Source organism: Falco peregrinus, chromosome 8 (genome assembly GCF_023634155.1).
Source record: "Falco peregrinus isolate bFalPer1 chromosome 8, bFalPer1.pri, whole genome shotgun sequence".
Classification (NCBI taxonomy): domain Eukaryota; kingdom Metazoa; phylum Chordata; class Aves; order Falconiformes; family Falconidae; genus Falco; species Falco peregrinus.
Genome location: NC_073728.1, coordinates 26,332,143 through 26,355,652, shown reverse-complemented (window position 1 = coordinate 26,355,652; position 23,510 = coordinate 26,332,143). Strand labels below are relative to the sequence as shown.

The window sequence follows — 23,510 nt, the reverse complement described above, 5'->3', positions numbered from 1 at the left end:
CTCCAGCCGCCCGGAGGTGCCTGCCCAGCCCAGCCCCAGCCCAGCCCCGCCGGCCGCGGTGCCCGCCCGCCCCGGCCCGGCGGAGGGAGGCAGCGGGCACCCACCCGCCGGGGCCCCGGCCGGACCCTCGGGCGGCGGCGAGCCCGGCTGCCTGGCTCTCCGCGGGGGGCGCGGAGGGGGCTCGGCGCTCCCCTCAGCCCTGGCAGGATGCTGCCTTCCTCCCGGACCCAGCTGGGGCTCTTCTTCATCCTCCTCTGCCCCGCCAACATCATCGGGCTCTGGTGGTGAGTAGGACATCCCGGGGTGAATGCCGAGGGGGTGCTCAGGGTCCCTCGGTCTTCGGGGGTGGTCCCCCCGCGCCAGCTGGGGGACAACAGAGCCCTTACACCCAGGGCACCCCTTGGGTGCGGACTGCTGCTCGCTGGCCAGGCGGATCCAGTTGGGGACACCCCCAAACTGTCGGGGATCAGGCACACGAGCGCGTCGAGGACAGCAGGCTGGGGGACCCCCAGGGGTTTGGGGCACCCAGGTCCTGCAGAGAGAGCTGCAACCTGCCTCCCTGCACCCCAAGCCCACAGCTTGGGAGGGTTGTATGCCTGAGGGGCGTGGAAGGGGGGATAGGGGCCTCAAAACCCCTCCAATAAGTCAACTTTAATTAAAAGCCCGAGGGTCCCTACAGTGTCCCCTCCTGAGCAGTGGCCTGGACATGGCGGGGACAAAACCCCTGTTTGTAATGGTGCCTTCATCAAAGGCAGAGACGGTGCCTTGCAGGATACTGGAGGGGGTGGGGGATTCATTACAGGCACAGAGCTGGGACCCAGCCTTGGAAAGCCCAGGTATCTGTCGAAACATGAACTATTTAAATCTATTAAGAATTTCACCCAGCCTGTCTTTATCCGGTTTTAAGTGCTTAGATTCCAGCTCCCCAGCGTGCCGTCCGGGCTATCATTCATTATCTGAGGCTATTCGTCTCCACATTGTCACACTCTTTTGACCCCTAAAATAAAGCTCTCCATAAGCCTTTCCCCTCCTGGTCCCCTGCCCGCCTGCCAGTGATTTATTCTGTGGCTCCATTACCTTCTCTAGCCCTGGCTCCAGGGGTGCAGGGCGAAAGGGGGGGCCTTGGTGGGTATAAATGGCGCTGTTACAATCAGTTGTACACCAGCTGAGAGTTTGGCACCGGAGCCCAAGCTCTGTGTTTATTGCCGGGGAAGGGGTTAACACAGGTCTGAGAGGAGTTTGTCTTGGTTTTTTTGCCAGAGGAGGGGAGAGCAAGGTAGGGGGAGCCCTGGCTGGGACAGGGTTCAGGGGGCTGCTCCCTGCCACCACCTCGGGGTAGCTGTGCCAGCTTGGGGCGCAGTCCCTCTTGCTGCCCAAGAGCTGCTCATTTTCCCTGGCTAATTCTCAGACTGCTGCCCTGCACACATGGCTGTCCCTTCAGCTCTCCCTGCTTCCTCTGCCCCATCCTCATCAACACCTGCCCAGTGGGCCCTCACTCCCAAGCTTCTGGGGACATGGGTGCCATCCTGCCCATGGCTGGAGCAGGCAGGGGTGAAGTGGGAACTCACTTTGTCTCCAGTTTGGGGGCAGGCAGATGACACCAACAGGGGCAGGGTGCTGGAGTACCGCTGCCCCCTCCCTGGCTGCTCGGAGCTGTGTCTCACCACTGAGCCTGGGCCGTGCGTGTGCTGGCAGTGCCGGCTTGGGGGAGATTAGCAGGATTTGGCAGAGGAGGGCAAGGGGTCAAACTTGTTTTTTCTTCTCTTAAAAAAGAAGAAAAGGAACCTTTAATTTAAGAATAATAACCCAGTTGCACACAGCATGGCCATATACACCAGGCATCAGAGTGGCAGCAGGGGGATCACCAGCAGACACTCTGCTTTGCTCTGGAGCCTGGAGCCAGTGAGCCAGGAGGAGGTGATGTGTGGATGAGGCCACCAGCACCACCAAACAAACATGCTGGGCTTCCTGGGATGGAGCACTGGAGCAGCCAGCTGATTCACAAGCTGCTTCGCCCAGAGCCTGGGATCTCTGGCCCCCGGGGCTGAGATCATCCCTCATTTCCAGGGAGCTGTTTCGACACGGGGGAGAGAGGTCTGGGTGCTGCCTGGCCCTTTGAGCCAGCTCAAGACAGGCATCTTCCCACGTGCCTGCTCCCAGTATCCATCCCCTCTCCCAGGTCTTGGTAGCACTGATGTCTGTGAGTTTTGCTTTTGGTGAGGATGGGTTCAGGGGTGCAGCCATGTGTTGTGCCAGGGCTCCTGGAAGCCCCAGGCCTGGTGGGATTAGTAGAGCTGTTCCTTGTCCCTGTCACTGATATATAGGGACTTCAGTGTCATGCTTTCACCCATGAACCTCTGGGCACCTGTGGGTGCTCAGCTGAGGGCGCATGTTTCCCTGAGCAGGAAAGGAAGGTCTATACTGCCTCCCCTGTCCCCACCCCTGGGTGCATTGGCTGTGCAGTGCAGAGGGACACAGGGACTGCCTGTTTGAAGCATTTTTTCCCCACACTGGCAACAAACTGATTTGTGAGAGTGACATGGCGGGGTGATGTGGGACTGGGTCCCCAGCCCAAGCACACAGCTGGGCTGGGCCACTCGTGGGCAGTAACTGTACTCATTAGGATCCTGGCAGACAGCTGTATCTACAGAGAAAGGTTCATGTGTGATGTACAAGCAGTGACATCATGCTGAGGACATCATAGCCTGAGAAAGAGCATCCTCACTGTGGTAGGATGTCCCCAGAGGGCTCACTGAAGATACAGTCACCCTTGTCCTACACCCCCTGTGCCTCTGTGTCTAAGAAGAGGCAGAATGATGGGCAGACACACCTTTCCATGACAGAGGGGAGCAGGCTGTGGTCAGTGCTGATGGGAAGATGTGTCATTCAGATGCTGCCAGTCCCTTGGTTAGTGTCAGGCTGCAGGGAAGAGGCTCCCCTTGCTCCCACCAGCTCTGTAAAATACCTTTCTTCCTCCTCCCCTCATCTTTTCATGTTTCTTATCTGTGCCCTTGTGCAACAGTGATTCCTCCCTGAGCAGGACAGATAGGGACCGCCTGGGGCTCCTAGGATGGCCCGGAGAGTGCAGGGATACAGGGCAGGCAAACCTGGTGTCTCAGGAGCTCTGGGCAGGTTCAGGACAGGATTTCAACTGAGCTGGTTTGTGGTTGAGCTGTGCTCGCAGGGATGGAGGCACTGCGGAGATGGGAGTGAGCAAAGGTGGGCTTCCCCACTGCCCCAGTGTCCATCGGCTCTCTATGGGCACGACTGAGAGCAATCAGGAGGTGGAAGAGAGAGCAAGGGTTTAAACCATCCCAGGTGAGACGTGCTCCACTCCAGCTGTGAGTCTGAGGGGGATGTCTGCCCTGTGTCCCCTTCCCATGCATGCATGTGGGCAGTGCATCTCTAGGTTTTCATGGGGCTCCTTCAGAGGAGCTCAGGGGAAGACCTATCTGCCAGCACCCATGGCTGCACCCTTGCTTGAAGGGGTCCCAGGCTTGTGCCCCCCAAAGCCACACCTTCTCCACTGCTTCCCTGACCAGCACCCACACTGCGCAGAGCCTGTAAGGGCAGGCTGCCGGGCTGTGGGCCCTGCCAGCGTGCCTTGGGGTGAGCATCATGAGTCACCCCCCGGGCTTGCTGACCAGCAGCCCACGGCCCCCCACAGCGCCCAGTAGACAGGGCTGCCCAGCCATCCCAGGCATGCCTTCACCCCCGGAGCAGTGTACAGCAAAGCACCTCCCAGTGTGGGAGCTCCTTCCCGGTGCCACCTCCTTGTGCCCCTTCTAGGGCAGCCACTGACCCGTGGGGTTTTTCAAAGGGAAAATGTTTCCCTTGCACTCTTTGGGATGGTACTGGTTCCAGAATTGGGCTACTTGTGTCCTCTGCTGAAGACAACTGAGCTTTCCTCCATGCTATCCCTCATCTCTGCTCCTGGTCACTTCCACTCTCCCCCAGTGACACCCAGGCTGCCCAGCCCTGCCCTACACATGCCCCAGGCTGGAGGGCTCGGTTGGCATTTGCATCAGAGGCTTGACCCCTTCAAATCCCCCTCATGCAGGAGGGTGCTGGGCAGAACTGGGCATACCTCCATACTTGCTCAGGATGTGCAGGGTCCTGCCATCACATGTGGCACCCACATTTGGGCATATGCTAACCCAGCCCTCATGCTACCCTAGCTCCAGCCTCCACCATCACCCAGAGAAAGGACGCGGTGACCACAGGTGGGTGGACCCCTTTCTTCTCACTCCAGCCCTTCCAGGGCTTGGACACGGCTTTGGGACTGCCACCTCTGTGGTCACATTCTCCCTCCATCCCCTCCCAGTACCTGCAGCACAAGCTTGGACAGCTCCTGGCCACGAGCGCCTGGCCTCGGTGTGACCCTGCAGCCAGCAGATCCGTGGGCTGATGCCATGCCACGCCAAAGCCTCTTTCCTTTGGGCAGTTTCCCAGCTGTTTGCATGTGGTCCTTGCCGAGGAGGTACGAGGAGGAGGGCAGGGAACAGGCTCCCACTGCATTTTCTTCTCCCTGGGTGCCCCCAGTGCTGTTCAGCAGCCAAGCCCCAGCTGTGCCCCCAAGGGCAGTGACTTGCTGCTTACTCACCCCCCCCTCCACGCGCCTCCTGCTCTGCTTTCTGTGCCTGGCTGCCCTGGTTAGTGGCAGCACCCACGCATTGCCCCCGGTGAGGGGCCGGGTACCCGCTGTGTGCTTGCGTGGGTTGAAGGGAAAGCTCAAGGGTGAAAATTCATGTCGTCCCCACTCCTTGCCCTGTTTGCACAGCTTGGAAAGAGATGGGCTCCGATCGGGTCCAATTTCATTGCAGGGCTGTCACTGAGTGTGACACTGTTAGGTGGGATGCGGGGTGACCTGTCTTCCCAGGGATGGAGCTCAGCTTTCCAGGGCTGGAATCCTGTGGCTCTCACCTCTCCAAGCAGGTGGAGAAGTGCCTGTGGGCTCCAAGTGATGGGCTGCGTACCCTGGCAACCTGTATCCCTCTCCTGAAGGCATCCAGGGTCTAGAACGCAGACCTGGATGCAAGACAAGCCATGCCCTTGCTACCTACCCCACAGCAGGGTCCTCTTGCCGCATGGGAATGCCCAGGCAGCAGTACTCAATGGGTACAGACCTGGCTAGTGCCACATGGAGCTGGCATGGCACAACTGTCGTTCTCCCTCAGGGTTTCAGGGCTGTCAGGACCAAAGGAGACATTTTTCCACCCAAAATGCATGTGCCATTTTGCTAAGTCTGACCATCCTTTTCCTCACCCCATGGCTCTTCAGCCCCTCTCCATCAGCTCCCTGCAAACTGGGAACCCACCGGCTCCCCTCAGTCATGGTCTTCTGGCAGGCACCAGGAGAAGCCCTACTCCATATCATACCCATGTCCAAGAGGAAGCTGGTGACTTGTGCTCCTTGGTCTACGATTTTGGCTGGGAACAAGACAGGGACATACTGGAACCTCTGTGACCCTAATCTGGGCTGGAAAATCTGGTGATTATGGCTCTTAGGAGCCCATGGCTCTGTTGCAGTGAGGACAGCATCCAGAGCACAGGGGTTGCATCAGAAGCCTCAGTGACTCCTGTTTCCTGTGCGTCACTGGGACGGGGCTCAGGCTGCGGCTATGGCAGACAAAGGGGTGACAGCAGTGGGTTGCAGCTCCTCTTCTGTGCCTCAGTTTCCTCTTTCAGCAATGGAGTTTGTTTGCCTTACACAGGGGTGCTGGGAATCAGGTGGGAAAGCAGGGCTCATTGTCCTGGCTCCTCTCAGGGTGAGGCAGCAGCCACCCGGCGGCAGTTTCGGCAGCAGGCAAAGGGCACTGGGGGCAGGTGGGAGGGATGCTGCTGAGGCGCTGAGCCCGGCTGGGGGCTGCCAGGCAGGAGGTGCCGGGGGTCCGGGGTGCCCCAGGCAGGTTATGGGGAGCTGGGCTGGCGACCTGGTTCCTTCACCAGGGCAGGGGGAGGAGTGCCCGGCAGCAGAGGTGGGGTACCTTAATTGTAGATGCGGGAGGCCTTGGAGCAGGACAAGCTCAGGCAGATCTGGGCCCTGCGCCGGAGCCCTTGCCAAAGCGGTAGCAGTTTGGCAGCATTTTTCTTGCCCTTGTCTCCCCCCTGCCCCCCCGCCCCAAACCCTCCAAAGGAAAACAGCTTTTGGGCTCCCAGAAGCCTCCCCGCGCCAGAAAGCAGAGCCCAGCGGAAATTAATATTGCACTGGACTTAGGCAGCCCACCCCATGCCTCGCCGGCGTGACTGGTGAGCTCCTGTGCGCTGCCGCTGGCCCTGCCGCTACCCGGGCCATGGGTGGGGACCCCTGCGGTGCCGGCGAGCCACCCGCCGCCCCCCAGCCCTGCGGGGCTGCGCTCTTCTTCCCGGCCTGATCTGGTGGGCCGGGGTGAGCCGCAGTTCAGCATTTGATCTGACGGCCCCGGGGGGCTGGCGCATCGTTTTTATATGAGTACAAAGAGTCGTCTCTTAATGAAAGTCCTGTCCCGGCTCCCCTTCTTCCCCACCCCACCAGAGCAGGAGGCCAAACCTCTGCCATCCTGTTGAGGATGTCAGGAGCCCAGGGTCCCCAAGGAGGGTGTGCTGGAAGCCTGGCATGGAGGCTTGAATCCTCATGTGTGTGGTCATCGTGGGATAGGACCGGCCAGGCTTGCTGGTGACTTTCCATGTGGGCCTTAATGTCCCCATCGATGGGGGACCTGCACCAACCCAGCCACAGTCCTGCTATGCTTCCCCAGCTGCCCCATCCCTTTGCAGAGGTGCCTGTGCCTCACGCAGCAAATGGAAACCAAGCTGTGGGGAGAAAAGGGAGATGGGTGCTCCCCAGCAGTGGTGTGGGCTTGCCTCAGTTTCCCTGCTGGGGGTCACCTTTACAGCCTGTGCCTCTCAGTTGAGCTGTTTAACCCTTTAAACCTCCAGCCAAAACATAAAGGTTCCTTTTCCAGGCTGTGTGAGAGGGCACATCCTCCCCAAACCCAGCTGGGGAGGAGATGCAGGAAGCTTGGGAGCCTGATGTGGGGCAGGGGGATCCTGGCAGGACCTTGAGCTTCTAACAAGGGGCTTAGAGGGGGTTTGCAGCAGGGGCAGGATGGCAAAGTGAAGTCCTGCAGCCTGGTGTCTTGAACACAGACCCCCAGCTGTGCAAGAACGAAAAGGAAACCCAGAACATAGTTAAACAACGAGAATCAGCTTGTGATTTTTGAGCCCCTGGGACTTGGCCAGACTATAAAGGTCTGGGTTTGGAAGCTGCAGCACAGCTGGTGCTCCCCAGTGAGTGGGGCTGCTGGTAGCACAGGCTGCCTGGGTGCTGCTCCCCAGGGGACCCCAGGGGATGTGATTTCACGTTTTTTGGACATTCCAAAATACTGGGGGATTCTGAGTCCAGCCCTGGGGTCCTGTGGGCATCCACAGCCAGGAAAATAATGCTATTGAGCAGTACGAGCTCTGAGCCCACAGGAGCAGCGTTAGAGGTGTGGGGGAGCTGGGTGGGGCCGTGTTTGGGATGTGCTAAATTCTGGTGGTCCGTGGCTGCGCAGTCTCCATGCCACAGGACCAGCAGTGTGGCATGCCTGCCCACTGTGGCTCTGGTGTTGCCCACGGCAGAGCTGGAGCATTGCCCTCGCCAGCACAGGGCATGGCACTGGCAGGCTGTGCAGCTGCATGAGCCGTGCCGTGGAGGGCACTCCAGGCAAAATGTGTGGGGAAAGTACAGGAGTTTCTGTAGCCAGCGGCATGCTGGGGAGCACAGCGTCATGCTCAGACTCTGCCTCCCAGCCCAGCCAGGCACCTCGCTCCAGCTGTGCTGGCAAGGAGGAGCCGCTTCTGACAAGGGCCCAGCTGAGACTTGCCCTCCTGTGCTGGCACCAACAGGGTTGGCAATGCCACCTGCATCCCTCCCTCGCGCGCTCGTGCCCGCCTGCGGCTCTCTTCCCCCAGGGCCAGTGCCTGGGTAGGGGGAGGCAAGCAAGGGAGCCTGGCCAACAGCCAAGGGGTTTTATCACTGGCAAGGCCACTCAGCTCGTCTCCCACGGGTAAAGCAGCGAGCTCCCCAGAGAGGGGGAGGCACACCAAGGGTGCTGGCTGGGCTCCCTGCTGTGCCCGTGGGGCTCCGGGAGCTACAGCTGCGCCAGGCATTGGTCACACCATGATGCCAGGGCTGTGCTGGGTCAGCACCAGACTCAAAGAGCAGGTGCTGAGCAGCACAGCATCTCTGCCATCTCCCACTGGGGACACTGCCATGACCCCCAGGGATGTCCCCAAAGGCTTTGGGTGTGGAGTGGCATGGGCTAGCATCTTCCCCCAGCCAGTCCCACAGTTGGGGGTCTCTCCCATTCCCCAACTGGCTGGGCAGGGCAAGATATCCCCTGGGTGCTGGCATGCAGATGCCACCCATACCTTTTGTCCTGCCTTCCCTACATACCTCTCCCTGTCCCCTTGTCACCTAGGCTCAGTGCTGAGCCGGCACTGTCCCACAGCCACGCTCTGTCCCTGGGAGCAGATCTGGCCATGCTCCATCCCCACCCTCGTTCCCCCTGGGCTCGGGTGCTGGTTTTGCTCTGCTCGCTGTCCCCTCCTGCAGGGCAGTGGGGAGCCCCCTGGTCATGGACCCCAACAGCATCTGCCGCAAGACGAAGCGGCTGGCAGGGAAGCAGGCGGAGCTGTGCCAGCTGGAGCCAGAGATCGTGCAGGAGGTGGCTAAGGGCACCAAGCTGGGCGTCCGGGAGTGCCAGTACCAATTCCGCTTCCGTCGCTGGAACTGCACCAGCCACAGCAAGTACTTCGGCAAGATCCTGCAGCAGGGTAAGGCCAGCGCTTCCTCGGCCTCCCATCTCCCAAAAAGCCTCCAGCCACCCGGTCAAGCACCTCCCCGGGACCCCTGGAGCAGAGTCTGGGCGTGCAAACCTGTGAGTGTGTGTGTGTAGGGGGTTGCTCAGTGCTCCCCGGTGCAGTCAGGCTGAGGTTTTACTGCTGGGACATGTCTCCCGGTGTTGTAATGAAGCAATTACCGATGCTCCCAGACAGCGCGGGGCTTCACAAAGCCCAAGAATGCACCCTCGTCTGGCAGTGATTTACTGCTCCCTCGGGACCCCGGGGTGTGCTGGGGGAAGGGGCCCGGGTGGGATGCAGTATGCAGCCACTGGGAGCTGCCCCTCGCCCCATGGGTGCCCTGCAGATCCCTCCTCCTGGCCTTACAGGGGGCAGAAGAGAGGAATGCTTGCTCCCATCCTTGCATCCCTGGGTGGGCACCCTGATGTCACCCCGAGAGACAGGGGCGGGGTGACAGGGAGGGATGGGCACGTCCCAGCCAGGTGGCTACAACGGTGCAAGCACAGCCCAGCTGCATCAAAGCCAGAATAGGAGCAGAGCAAGGGAGCACCTGTGAGCCTGTAAGAGACAGGAAAGCCCTGCCATACTCCTCGGGGAGAGAGGCTGGGAGGTGGATGGGGAAGGGGGGATACTTGAAGCACCTTGGGCTGGTAGGGCCACTTAATGGATGGTGAGTTTAGTCTTGCCCTTTTTCCCATGTTGGTCCCTGTGCCGGGGCAGATGAAGATGCTGAAGCAAGCCCTGGTCTCCTCAGCCATCACATCTCCTGCTGGTGCATCTGCTGGGCCAAGGCAGAGTGGGTATGCCCTTGGGCCTTGCAGGGAGGTCAGGGTGGCCTCCATGGGGACATTGGCAAGAGCAGAGTTCCCAGGGTACTCAGCAGCTGCAGGTACCAGTGAGGGCAGAGCTGGGGCCCCAAGGGAGACATGGGCCCATGACAGAAGGGCAGGCTCATTTAAGATGCTGATTTGTAAGTGTGGGTTCCCCCAATGCAGGAAGGTGTATTCAGTTGAAGGGCAGAGAGCCAAGGCACATGAGGGACACTCCTGCCTCTGGAGTCACCTATTTTCACACCAACCTGACAGCGAAGCAGGTGGGATCTGTGCCAGGCAGGGCTCCAGGCTGTAAGTGGGGTGGTGCCAGCATGCCAGGGCCAGACCAGTGGTGTGTGGGTGATGCTGGCAGATAAACTGTCAGGTGCCCAAGGTCAGCTTGGGTTGGAGGAGACACAAACACATCCCGCATGGGGATACCAAAGGAGCCACCATGCTGTTTGACCCAGCCTCGTTGCTGGGGTGGTGGGGATGACCAATGTCATCTGAGGTCCTCAAACCTGAGGACAGTGGTGAGTTTGGGGGCCTCTGGCACTCTGAGGACATGGGACATGCCAGCTAGAGGCATGGAGGTCCCCAGGGCTGCATCATGGGTGCCAGAAGCAGAGAGCTTGCCCTGCACTAAAAGATGCCAGCAGGCACCATCCTCTCTGTAAGCCTGTGGGGACTGCATAAATGATCCCAGCATTTCTGAGGTTCCCAGCTGCCATCAGATAGGCACCTCCCATCCGACAGCCTCCTCTTTCCAAGGATGCTGCAGTGGGCTCTGGTTCCTGGCCATGCCCTCCCCGCTGCAGTTGTGGCCACCCCCCCTTCCCTCTCTGCTGCCTGGTGCCAGGCATGGCATGCCAGGGCAGGCTGGCTTGGGGGCAGCCACGTGTCTGGAGGAGCTGTCAGAGGAGCAGCATCCCCCGGGGGCCCTGGCTGGCAGGGTGGCATGGGGACCTCTGCCAGCGGCAGGCTGCCTGCCGAGGGTTCTGCCAGCCCCAGGCAGGAGCAGGTGGGTGGTCGTGTGCGTTGGGGGGGCAGGAGGGCCAGGGCAGGGAAAATCTGTCCCGAGGGTGGCACTGCTGGAAAGGCACCGGTGTGCCCAGTTCCTACCAACGTCGGTGGGAATCAGGTGCTGCCTGGGCTTGTGGAGGAGCCACTCGTGGAGCTGGTGCCCAGGAACCCCTCTTCGCACATTCTCCCCAAGCCAAAGTGCTGGGGATGGGGCACCCCCCAAAACACACCTTTCCCGTCCATCCCCATGCCCCAGGCACCTGCTGTGTGTCACCACCTTGGGCTAGCCCTGCCCTGGCATTCGGGTGGGCAGGGGTCCACCTGGCACAGGGCAGAGGGAGTGCGGGAGCCCCCTGAGCAAGGCGCCGCACCCCCTGCTGCCAGAATCCCCCGCTGGCTGTGGCTGTGAGCGGCAGGTCCGGGCAGGGGAAAGATGCTTGGAATTTGTGTCCCGGAGCAGAGAGAGACAGGAGCAAATACTAATAATAAATAATCCTGCAGGGTGGAGGCTGTGCTGGCGGAGGGAGGGGGGCAGGCAGTGCCCCGTGGCAAAGTGGGTATGGAGGGAGAGAGGGCAGCACAGCTTCATCTCTGCCACCCTGCAGAGGGGTGAGCGGCACCCATAGTGTCCCTTGCAGCACTTCTTCCCAGGTGCCAGCTTGCAGCTGGGCATGGGGGTTTCACTGCTTGGAGGTACATTGCAGGGTAGTGTCAAGAAGCTGTGGGTACCACCTTGTCACTCAGGACCTCCCCCCCCTGCTCTCCAAGCTCCCCTCTTTCCTCCAGGACCCTACAGCTGGGGTGGAGGAACACTGGTAGGGCCTGGCCATCCCCCAAATTATGCATATCTGCTTGCAAGAGACAGCTCTTGCCCCAGGCAGCCTGATCCAGGGAGGGTGCATCAACCAGGGAATGGCACCAAGCACAGGCAAAGGGGGAGAATGAGCAGTCTGAGCCCTCATGGGATGTCGTCAGGGGGATGCCTTGCTTGCAGAGTCTTTGCCAGAGCTGATGCTGCATCCTGGCCCTGTCTGTTCTCCTGCAGATATCCGGGAGACAGCCTTCGTGTATGCCATCACGGCAGCTGGGGTGAGCCATGCCATCACACAGGCCTGCAGCATGGGTGAGCTGCTGCAGTGCGGCTGTGAGCTGACGCGGAGCCGGGCTCCCCCCTCGCCCACGGTGGGTCCGGGCATGGAGGGCACGGCCTGGGAGTGGGGGGGGCTGCGGGGACGACGTGCAGTTCGGCTATGAGAAATCCCAGCAGTTCATGGATGCCAAGAGCAAGAAAGGCAAAAATGACATCCGAGCTCTTATCGACCTGCACAACAACGAAGCTGGCCGCTTGGTAAGGCCCCTGCGCGCCCTGCCCTCTGCAAGAATCATCCCCATGTGCCCCTACCCAGCTCAGCCCTCCACTTTCATCTCCCACAAGCCATGTAACTGCACCAATTTTGAGTGAAATATGAATCAAATATCTTCCAGTAGCCCTTTGCAGGTGCTTTGGAACCCCCCCGTGCCCCACCCCAGCACCCTCCCCTGGGCCAGGGCAGCACCAAGAGGCAGGGTTTTGGCTGGGGGTGCTGGGCAGGAAGGTGGGGGACTGAGGGCTGAGTATCGCTGTCTCTTCCCCAGGCGGTGCGCAGCTACATGAGGACAGAGTGCAAATGCCACGGGCTGTCGGGCTCCTGCACCCTGCGGACCTGCTGGCGGAAGATGCCCCATTTCCGTGAGGTGGGGGACCGCCTGCTCGAGCGCTTCAATGGCGCTTTCAAGGTGATGGGAGGCAATGATGGGAAAACCCTCATCCCTGTGGGCGACAACATCAAGCCTCCTGACAAGCAGGACCTCATCTACTCGGCTGACTCGCCCGATTTCTGCTCAGCTAACCGTAAGACAGGCTCGCTGGGCACCCGGGGCCGCATCTGCAACAGCACAGCCATGGACACGAGCGGGTGCGACCTGCTGTGCTGTGGACGAGGCCACCGGGACGAGACAGTGGTGCTGGAGGAGAACTGCCTTTGCCGCTTCCACTGGTGCTGCGTGGTGCAGTGTCGCAAGTGCTCTGTCCGTCAGGAGCTCAGCCTCTGCATCTGACAGCCTGGGGTCAGGCGAGGACAATCTGTGGGGCCACCCCCAGGCTCATGCTGCTGCCCCACCGGGACAGAGACAGGCTGAGCCAGTGGCAGGGACAGTGTGGGTGAGCCCAGCTCTGCGTCCTGGGAAGCCCCAGCTTCCCCAAGGGACAGCGTGGGGCTGCCTGACATCCCCACAGGCCCCGAGGTGGGGGCTGCGGGCACAGAGCTTCCACTAATAAAGCTATTTAAAGCTATTTGAAGCTGGTGTGCCACACAGCTTCCTGGGGAGGTCTGGGAAGCACTGACTGCGGTACCAGGACAGGACCAACTGAAAAGCTGTCCAGCCCTGGCCATGAGTCCCCATCAGCCAGACTCCCTCCAGCCTCCCATTCCTGCTGGCCGTGCTGGGACACATGGTCATTTTTTATCCACTCTCTTCTTATCTCTGTGGTTGTGGAGCCAGGAGATGAGTGTAGATGAGGGCGAGCCCTCTCCTTCCCTGCTCTGCAGCCCTCAGGCATGGTGGATGCTCTACTCCCATCATCCATGGCCACCATCAGTTGGAGATGCTAGTTTGTATCCCAACACCACCTGACCTGGGATGTTTGTGGTGACCTGCAGTCCATGGTCCCTCCACTTACACCTCATGCAAGAGATATGGCTAGCTGCCCTGACACTGTGGTGATGGGCTATGAGTGTCCTGAAGGTATCTTCTATACTTTTCACTCCATCTTCAGCCACCATTGCTGCAGTCCCTACTGTAAGATCTGGCACGGAGAAGCCCTGTGGGTGCTGACACTGTTGGCTTGGTGGCATGCAAGGCATTCGCTTGGCATGCCATGGTCCACGTGCAGCCTCACCTGGCTGGCAAGGTGCCAGGCATGTCTTGGTAACCTGATCAGCCTGTGCCCATTGTGGGCAAACACACAGTGAGGAGCAGCCTGCCTGGCTGCCCAGCAGGGCAGACTGCCATCCCTCTTCTCCAGAGGTTCCAGGGGTCTCTCCCATGCTGCAAGGTGCCCGTAGAAATTGTTTTCTCCAGCCTTATGCAGCATGGGGGTTTAGGTAACTGAAGAAGGGAACATGTATGTTTGGTGCCTGCTTGGTTGGCAATGCCCCACTGGGCAGAGGAGCTCTCATGGAATGTCAGCAGACCCAGCACCTGGGCTGAGAGGTTCACACTCCTGTGCCTGCCCTCCACACTGTAGCAATGCAGGGCATGGGAATTTTGCCCATCCTCCCCTGCCAAAGGGCTACCAGGGCTCTCAGTCGAGGTGGGCAATGCCCTGCATGCTGGGTACTGCCAGGCAGGGCAGGAGCAGAGCTTGCAGTGCTGGGCATGCTACAAGGCAAGGGGAGCTGCAGCGGTGTGTTAGTGATGCCCACCAGCAGGATCGTCCTCGCTTGCCCCAGGCACCCACTGAACCATTAACTCAGCCCAGCAAGTGCTGGGGTGGGAGCATCTGAATCTGTCAGCTACAGCTCTGCAGCTGGAAATTCCCTCTTGGCTTGCCCACAGCAGCACTGGGAGATGGGAGGCACATGGGGCTCCTGGGAACTTCCAGCCACACACCCACCCATGGGAATGCACGGGTGGGTGCGAGCAGGGCTGGGCAGGTGCAGGTGAAGGTACCCGTGCATGCAAGCAGGTTGATGTCCATGTGTGTGCATGCACAGGTAACAGGTCTACCTGTGTTCATGACCATATGTGTGCATGTGAGCTTGTGTGCATATCAATCAGTGTGCGTGTGAGCCCCTCATGGGTGTACAAACTGTTTTGCATGTCTGCATATAAGTCGATGAATACACAGCAAATTGTCAGCATGTTTGTGGCAGTGACACTGTCCTTGTGTGTGCCTGTGTGTGAGCATGCTTGTTTGCACATGTCTTACTGTGTTTCTGCAGGTGTGTCTGGGACAGAGAGGACATGCATGGAGGCAGGAGGGCCCTGCAGGATGGGAGCTGCGGAGATGCAGGGTCTGTGTGCTGGGAGTTGTGGGGAGCCATTTCATAGGCTGAGCTGGTCCCTTTGAATTAGAAACACCAGGGCACACTGCAAGCCCTGGGCTGCACATCAGGGGAGCTCAGTCCAGGCAGGTCCTGTGAAACTTTGGGTCACCCCTGCTCTCTCCCAGAGCCATCCCAGGCTGAGGCCGGTTATGGTGAGGGATTCTGAATTTTTCTGTGGCGTCAGAATCCTAGCTCTGACTCTCAGCAAGTTCCTTTTCTGGAGCGTGCCTCAGTTTCCCCACAATGAGCTACTTTCATACTCCTTAGTGCATGGACGTGGCTCTGGAGGTCTGGATCATGGATAAACCCTAGGGAAGATAGGTAGTTCTTTTGAGTAACGAATCTGACCACTGTCCTCTCTGACATTGTCCCAAATCACAGCTTCTGAAAGCTGGACACTACAAAAGCCAAAAATGTGGAGGGGGAAGAAGATGGAAAATGGAGCTAGTGCAGGGGCAAGAGGTTCTTATCTGGGGAGAGGCAAGTGGCTACTGATTGTGGGGTGACTGGTTTGCACCCCCAGGATATCTCATCACTTGGTCCATGTGTCTTGCGCCCTGCCCAACTGGGTTAGCTCTTGTGGGGGCTGCCAACTCACTACCACTGCTCCCTGCTGTCCCTGAGCTGAAAGAGCCAAATTCATTCCCTTGGTAGCCAGGAGAGGTCCTGACATAGGCAGGTGGTGCTGGTAGCCAGGCAGGGGCTGGGCTTGTCACAGTGGTCTGGAGAAGGCTGAACAGCTAGCAGAGTCCCCTACCAATGTCCCAGCTCCTCAGACACCTAGTAACCACCTCCCAGCTCCCCAGACTTTCAGGAGCTCCCCAAGAGCTCCCTATCCATTAGGACCCCACCCCAGACTCTTAGAAGCACCTCAGCAGTCCCTAGGGGCCTCTCATCCCCTTAGTAACTCCCCAGGTCCCCAGAAAAGTCCTAGGAGCTCCCCAGATTTCTAGAATTCCCCCAGCTCTCCAGACCCCTGGGAGCCCTCTGAACCCCCTCTCAAGACCCCGCAGCTCCCAGCCCCGGGGGGCGCAGCATCCCCGCCGTCGCCGTGGCAACCCGGGATGCGGAGCAAGGCGGCCGGCGCGGCGCCGACCGGCCGCCAGGGGGAGCTGCGGCACGGCACGGCACGGCACGGCACGGCGGGGGTGTCCCGGGGGAGGGGGGGCGGGGGGGGGCATGGGGAGTGTGCAGGGGCGATGGAGTGTGCATGGGGAACATGAGAAGTGAGCATGTGGTGTGTATGGGGGCATGGGGGAGGTGTGTGTATGGGGGGCATGGGGGAGTGCGTGGCGGGGGGGCGTACGGGGCTGTGCATGGGGATGAACGGGGAGGTGGCGCGGGGGGTGTGTAGGAGGGCTTGGAGTGGGAATGTATTGGTGTGCACGGGGGAATGTGCGTGGGGCCGCATGAACGGGGGTGTGCGTGGGAGCTGGTGGAGGCTCACAGGGGTGTGCAGGTGGCTGTGCTGGGGAAGCTGTATGTGGGGACTTGTGTGCACGGGGGTGTACGTGTGTGGGTGTGCATGGAATTGTACTGGGGCAAAAGTGCATGGGACTGTGCACGTGTGTATGTATGAGCTCCCCGATTCCTCCCCCCAAACTCTCGGCCACATGCTTCTGGGGTAAGTGCTCAGGCAGGACCCAGCTCTGGGGGACTGCTGTGAGCCAGGGGTGCACAACTGTGGCTCTGTGGGAGCCACGTGTAGCTGGGGAGTCTGGGGGGTGTAGCTGTACGTGCGTGTGTAGCCCAGATCCCTGGTGCTGAGCAGTTTACATTGCAAAACTTGTAGGAACTTCCCAAGGGAAAAAGAGGAAGTTTATAATATTTGGGTTAAAAAAAAAAACAACAAAACCATCCCAAACCGCTGTAACATTAATGGCTTTGGTTTATTTTTTTTTTTCAAATGGGAAGAGCGCATTTTCCCTTCAGTTGCCCAAGTTGAAAACAGCCGGACAGATTAATTAAATCACACTTGAAAAATAGTCCCTCTGGACCGAGACCAAAAATAGAATGTTTTTGCCAAAAAAAGAAGCTTTTTAGGAAAATATGGAGTTACAGAGATAGGTCTATGAGGGGGAGGCTGAGAAACCCAGATATCAGCTCAGCTGAGGGAAGGCTCGGACAGCAGTGCCTGAAACCTCTGACAAACCCATTTCTCACAGTTGTGGTCCCTCTGCCTGCTCATGGCTGGGCGCTGCGCAGGGGCTGCCCGGCAGCAGAGCCAGGTCCCAGCCTGGGCTCCTGCCTGCCCGGCCCTGCTGTCCCGGGAGGACTCTAACTCTCCTCCAGGCTCTGCTGCTCCCTCCAGGGAGCTGCCTGCAACTTTCCTCCTCTGTCCTCACTCCACCTCCCAGTGACAGATGTCACCCATGCAGCCATGGGGTCACATCCACCCTGACCTGCCGAGGAGGGTCTGGCTCATCCCTGCCTGTCGTTGGGGCTCTGCTGACCCACCCCAGCCTGCTGCTCCTGGCTCTGCCCTATTGCTGGGACTCAGGTGTGCACGGTGGCTGGCTCTGGCCAGGGGGAGATGGGTGCTGAGGGAGATGTCCAGGCCAGCCCTGCTGCAGCATCTCCAAGCACAAGGGCAAGGGGATGTGCTGGGATGCGGGGCATTCAAAGCAGGGTGCAGACAGTGGGCATGAGCCCTCAAGGGGCAGTAGATGGGGTGCACAAGGACCCCTAGATGTGCTGTTTAGGGACACTGCCTGTGAGTGTGAGGGATATGTGCCCTTCATTTTCCTTGACCCTTTGACATTGGTGTCTGACCCCCACTCTGTCCATGCAATACCAACATCCCTGGGCCAGCTGTGCTGGCATGGCGCACACTAAGCAGCATCTGCGAGGGTGGTGGGCTCTGAAGGGTGACCCCCACCTCAGCCCCACCCATCAGAAGGGCAGGGCAGAGACCCCCTCACTCCTGGGTCCTGTTTCTGACTGCCAGCATCTCACATTATCCAAATCTCCTCCACACCCACAGCCACATTACTTACCCTGTAATAAAGGCAGCAGCCATCTTCCACCTCTGGGGAGGGGGCCCTCACTATGCATATCCCCGAGTGTGAAGCTGTGGGAGAAACGGCTGCTGAGGTGGCTCCATGCCCTGCTCACCCCGTATGGGGACCAGCACTCTCCACCCATCCCTGGGGTTGTGCATCTCCTGCAGGGGAGAGGCACCCAGGGCAGCACCACACAGATGTGCTTGGACAGTCCCATCCAGTCACCTCGCCCCAACCCCAGCCAGAAGCTTGGCCCTTTGGGAGCACTGCCAGAGGCAATGCAGGGTCTGGGATTCCCCATCCTGGTCAGACCAGCACCCAAACTAGCTCAGAGGCTGCTCTGTCATGGGGTGTCCCCCTGCATGGCCAGTCTCTGTGGTATGGGGGAGCCAGTGTGGGTGGGAGCCTGCCCCAGTGTGGGCATTTGAGGCTCCGAAGGGATGATACCCACAACAGGGCTTCAGGCCCTCTCCTGCGCCCTGCTGCCACTGTGGCACCCACTGCCAGGTGCTTGAAGGAGGACGAAGAGGGAAAGCCTGCCTCACCACAAGGATGCTCGCAGGGATGGCCAGAGGCAGCCGGATCCTGCCTCTCTGCCCAGACGTGAGGGGCACCATAGCTGAATGACAGCGCTGGGGCTGGCGTGCACCCACTGCCCCAGGCCCTGCCAGCGCCCCAGCCCTGGGCAGCCAGAGGACTGGCCGGGCCGGCCGGGTGGCCATGCAGTTGGCTCCTGAGTCACGGCAAGCAGACTCAGGCAGGTCGTGGGGTGTGTGCCAGCGGGAGGGCAATGATGCTGGGGGCTCTGGTGCTGCCAGGCTGGGGCAGCTTGGCACGGTGACTAACGTTGCCGTAAAAGGCAGGGTGACCCCGACCCCACGCCCAGCCCTGACTCACGCAGCCGTCGCTCTGGTCCTGTGGGTGCTGCTGGGCAGGGGAGCAAGGAGAGCTGCGCTGCAGGATGGTGAGGGCTGGGTGCATTGCTGACTGCACGGGCTCCTGGCAAACTTCTCTTTCCTCCTCCTCCTCCTCCTCTAAACCAGCCCCACTGCAGACTGCAAGCCACACAGTTCTCAGTATCCTTCTCCTTTGGCTTCCAGGTCCTCCAGGTCCTGTCTGCATCAGACTAAGTGTCTGTCCTGGTGCTTCTCCATCTCTGTCCATCCTCCTGCTTCTTCACAGTTTTAAGGTTCCCCAAAGCTTCCCCCTGCATCCCTTCAGCCCCACTCTGTGTCAGCAGAGCTGCCCCATCCTCCCATACCTGCACACACAGACTGGCTGGACCTGGCGGTCCTAGGGGCCGTTAGCCCCGCCAAGGCTGCAGAATGGCCAGGACTGAGCTTGGCTGGAGCAGGCTGGTCTCTCCTTGTGCTGCCTTCTGGTCCCATCTGTGGGCCTGAAGCCAGACTGTAAGATCAAGTGGAAGCAGCATGATATAGCACAGAGATCTCAACCCCTGCCTTTCCCTGCTGTGGGTGTCTAGGGCGTCATCCTTGGACAGCCCAAAGACCCAGAGAGATGACCAAGACCCTCTGTCCAGCGCCTATGAAGACCCTGCACAATTGTCCATGGCACAGGGCTTGGAAGTTGCTTAACCCAAGGCAGAAGGGGCTAAAGAAGAGCATCTGCCAAGAGGGAAGCGGGGAATGGAGCCAGAGAGCCATGGGCTGCATGCAAAGATGCTGGAAAGAAGTCCTGATGGACATGACAACAGAAGAGTCAGCCCCATTCCCTTGGGATTGTGGAGCCTGTGGTATGGGGTGCTGGCAGGACCTGCTCCTGCATGAGGGAAGAGGAGAGGAGCAGAGAAAGTGCAGACAGCCTGTGGGCTGGGCAGGAGGATATGGAGTGCAGACATGGAGGGATGGAGGGACAGAAGGATAGAAGGATGGAGGGAATGGAGGATGGAGATGAAGAGGAATGGATGCTCCTTCAATACCCTGCACAGAGCACACCCTGAGGCACCATGTAACCTGTTGAAGGAAGGGACCTGCCTGGATGCTTTAGCCTGGGAAGGGGAGGTCCAAGGGGTGTCCTTATGGTGCCCTGTGACAGAGAACCCTCCATCACCTTTCCTACCCTGGCTCTGGGGAAAAACACTCATCATTCCAGCTCTGAGAGCTTCCCACATCCCTGCCTCGCCTCTGTAGAGTGTGGAGCTGCTGAGGGGTGCTGGAGGTGGGAGAGAAGCTGGGAGGTGGCAGGTCCCATGGCTGCGTGGCCCTGTGTCCCCAACCAGGGGGCTGCAGCAGTGACAAGGACAGACGTGGTGCTCACAGAAGGCCCAGCTTTTGCCCTAAGTCTTGATGCTCCCGTCAGACCAAAGCATCCCCTACCAGTCTCGCATGCCTGCCTGCACCCATCCCTGCTCAGAGGGGCCAGACCCTGTCCCATAGTCCCCCCAGTTCCCTGAAGCCACAACATATGTTTAACCTTGTGCTTAAGGGCTTTGTCTGTGTGACGCAGAAGAGAGGCTGGAGGAAAGGCTTCACCTGGCTCTTCTTCAGCCCCAGGACGTTGCTGGGACATGAGGAAACAGGTCCCCCCCTGCCTGCCCCTGCTGTGAGCACCAAGACAGTGGGACGCAGTGGCCAGCCTCCTCCCCAAGTCAGCAGGAGCATGAGTGAGACACCCGCCCTTGGAAGCTATTATGTCATTAAGGGCTGGAGGAGGATGAAAGCATTTCCCCTCTGATTTGCCCAGGCATTTATTTGTGTGCAGGATCCTAATGAACACACAAACATCTGCGCTCCTGGAGCCTGAGCGCCAGGGTCCCCAGAACTGTGGGAGTTGTCTTCTGGTGGGACGGAGCCCCACTTTCACCAGGGGATCCCCAAAAGGAGCCCTCAGAACGTCCTCTGGTGGGTCCAGCTCAAAGGTAGTGCATGCTTGGGGTGGCCCGAGAAAGGAGGAGGTGGTGAGGATCTGCTGGGGACACCGGAGCCAGGGTGCTGCTTGGCAGAGGAAAGCTGCTCCTCTGCCTCTCCTCTGTCTGCTAAGGTGGGGGTCCAGCCAGCCTGTACCAGGATGCCAAGGGGAAATGGAGCATGGAAGCCAGGTCTTGGGTGGAAGGAGGCAGGGAGGGCAGGAGCAATGGCCTCTACATGGGGGTCCAGTGTGCGTCCCACTCATGAGTCCCCTGGTGTGCTCTGCCCAGCCCTGACATTGCACCTCCCATCAGCCAAATTCTGCAGCAAGGGGACAGACATCCTCTAGCCCCTTTGGTGGCAGGTTGGCTGACAGGAGTTCCTGACAGCACTACCAACCTCCTGTGGGACATCCCACATCACCTGCTTGGTGCTGGGTGGGGATCCAGGAGGGCAGCAGCTATGGAAAAAGTGGGATGGGTGCCAGAGAGATGCTGTGTGAGGTACCTCTCTGTGCACTCAGGGCATTGACCAAGGGACAGAAGGGTCTGTGATCCCACCTCCTGCCGAGCTGCATGGACAGAGAAGTTGGAGGACAGATGCTGGCCCTGTGTTGGTTCTCCCACCTGCCCACAGGCTAAGACCACTCTAGAGCACAGCCAAGGGCAGGAGAACAGCCAGCACCTCCAAGAACTGCAAAAGGGACCTCAGTGGGGATGACAACTCCCCTGCACCCAGGGTACCTGGGAGGGGACAGCACAGCCTTTGGGCCCAACTCCAGATTACAATTCATTTTCTGAAGGAAACACATCTTCCTCCCCAGTGCAAATAGAAACCAACACACAAGCAGCACTGGCAGCTCCCACTGGTGTGGAGACAAGGGGTGCCCACCCCAGAGGAGAGCACTTTGCCAGGTGAGCTGCTGCCCAGCTGTTTATGGCATGAACACCACTGTGGTGTGGGCCATGGCAGCTGGGGACACCCGGGAGCTGTGGGGGCACTGCCTCCACCCCCCAGCCACCAGCAGCCAAAAGGAGCCCCCTTAGCTCCAGGTTGGGCACCCAAACTAAGGGGACACCAAGTATCCCCATGACCAGGAAGGGGCTGCATTGGGACAGACGGTGTTCACTGAAAGCCCCGTTATTCCAGGCTTTCCCAGGACACTTTTCTGTCCCCAAGGGAGCTGCAGGAGGACACAGGGACAGCCTGCAAGGCCACCGCACAGCTCCCAGATGGATGGGAGACTCCTTTGCTCAGCAGGACCCCATGAAGGTAAGTGGTGCCTAGGTGTTGGGGTGATGGTGCCAAGGACATGCGCATAATCTGGGTGCCCAGCTTGGGAGGGCTCATGGGGAAACTGAGCCAGGGAGTGCTTGGTGGTCCTGTCGAGGGAAGCTAGAGCCACATCCACAGCTCCTCCAAACATATCAGCCCTGCAGCGCTTCTTCCCTGACTCTGGGCTGGGGGAGCACAAAACAGGGCTGGCACCTGCACAGGATGTATGCAGCCACGCTCTGTGCCCACACACACAGAGTCACACCCTCAGCACGTGCTCCTCACACTCACATCCCTGTGCACAGAGACAGGTACCCATGTGCCTCACACCAGCCGGGACACTTTCCTGCACACCTGCAGTTCACGCTATGCCCTCATGCGCATGCCCTGATACCTCCATGCACCCCATGCACGCCCTACACCATGGACACACTCATCCCCATTCCTTGTATATCTCATGCCATGCACACCTCTCTCCCTGTGCACACTCACTCCATGCCCCATGTATTTACTTTCTGCCATGCACACTCACTCCTTACACACCCCACACCATGCACACTCTCTCTATACCCCACGCACATTACCCGTGCCATGCACACTCGCCCCACATGCTCCATACTGTCCCTATGTCCCAACCACACTCAACTCACATGGTTCACACTCACCCACATTGCATACACTTGCCTTGTGCACATTCACCCCACAAGCACTGCACACTCACACCAGGCTGCACAGTCACCTCACACTCCATGCATGCTCATTCTCACCACTCACACTTTCTTCATACTCCACGCACACTCACCCTGCTATGCATACTCACCCCACGCCATGCACCTTCTCTCCATACCTAGTGGGCACTCAACCACACCATGCACACTCACCCATGCAGTGTACACACACCCTGTGCCGCACACACTCCCCCATACTCCTGGACGCTGTGCACACACCCCCACGCCCCACGCACACTCACCCATGCCATGCACAATCATCCCACACCCTGTGCACTCACCAACAGCTGGAGCACGCTCAGGCTGTGCACATTCACCCCACACCTCGTGTATACTTATCCCATGCCATGCACTGACCCGTATTGTGTGCACTCACCCTGTGCCCTGTGCACGCTCCCCTACCCTGCGCACACTCACCCCGTGCCCACAGCATCCCTCTTCCGTGCCCTGCGCATGCTGCCCCACGCTGTGCACACTCCCCCAAGTCCCGGTGGATATCCCCCCACACCATGCACGCTCCCCTCACACCCCACGTACACCACCACCCCCCGCACACGCTTGCCCCCGAGGCCACGCACACCCGCCTTCACCAGCTCACCCCCCACGCCACGCACGCTCCCCGCACTCACCCACTCCCTGCGCGCACCGCTCCACGCCGCGCACACCCACCGCACACACTTCTCCACGCTGTGCACGCTCAACCCCCAGCCCGTGCCCACTCCCCCGCGCCGTGCCCACTCCCCCTGCTTCCCGTGCGCACTCCCCCACGCCGCCCCTACTCCCCCCCGCACCCCTCTCCTCCCCGTGCGCACCCCCCGCCCCGCGCCCGATCCCCCGCCGGCCGTGCCCGCTCCCCCCGGCCGCCGCTCGCCCCCCCGGCGCCCGCTCCC

At 59.9% G+C, this 23,510-nt stretch overlaps 1 protein-coding gene across 1 annotated transcript; it reads left to right on the top strand.

Moving 5' to 3' along the window:
- Positions 1-207: 207 nt before the first annotated feature.
- On the top strand, positions 208-13,058 carry WNT6 (Wnt family member 6). Its single transcript, XM_055812247.1, is given in 5 exon segments — positions 208-284; positions 8,578-8,798; positions 11,706-11,878; positions 11,880-12,008; positions 12,296-13,058. Coding segments are annotated over 5 exon segments (1,062 nt in total). The 3' UTR covers positions 12,758-13,058.
- The last annotated feature ends 10,452 nt before the right edge of the window (positions 13,059-23,510 follow it).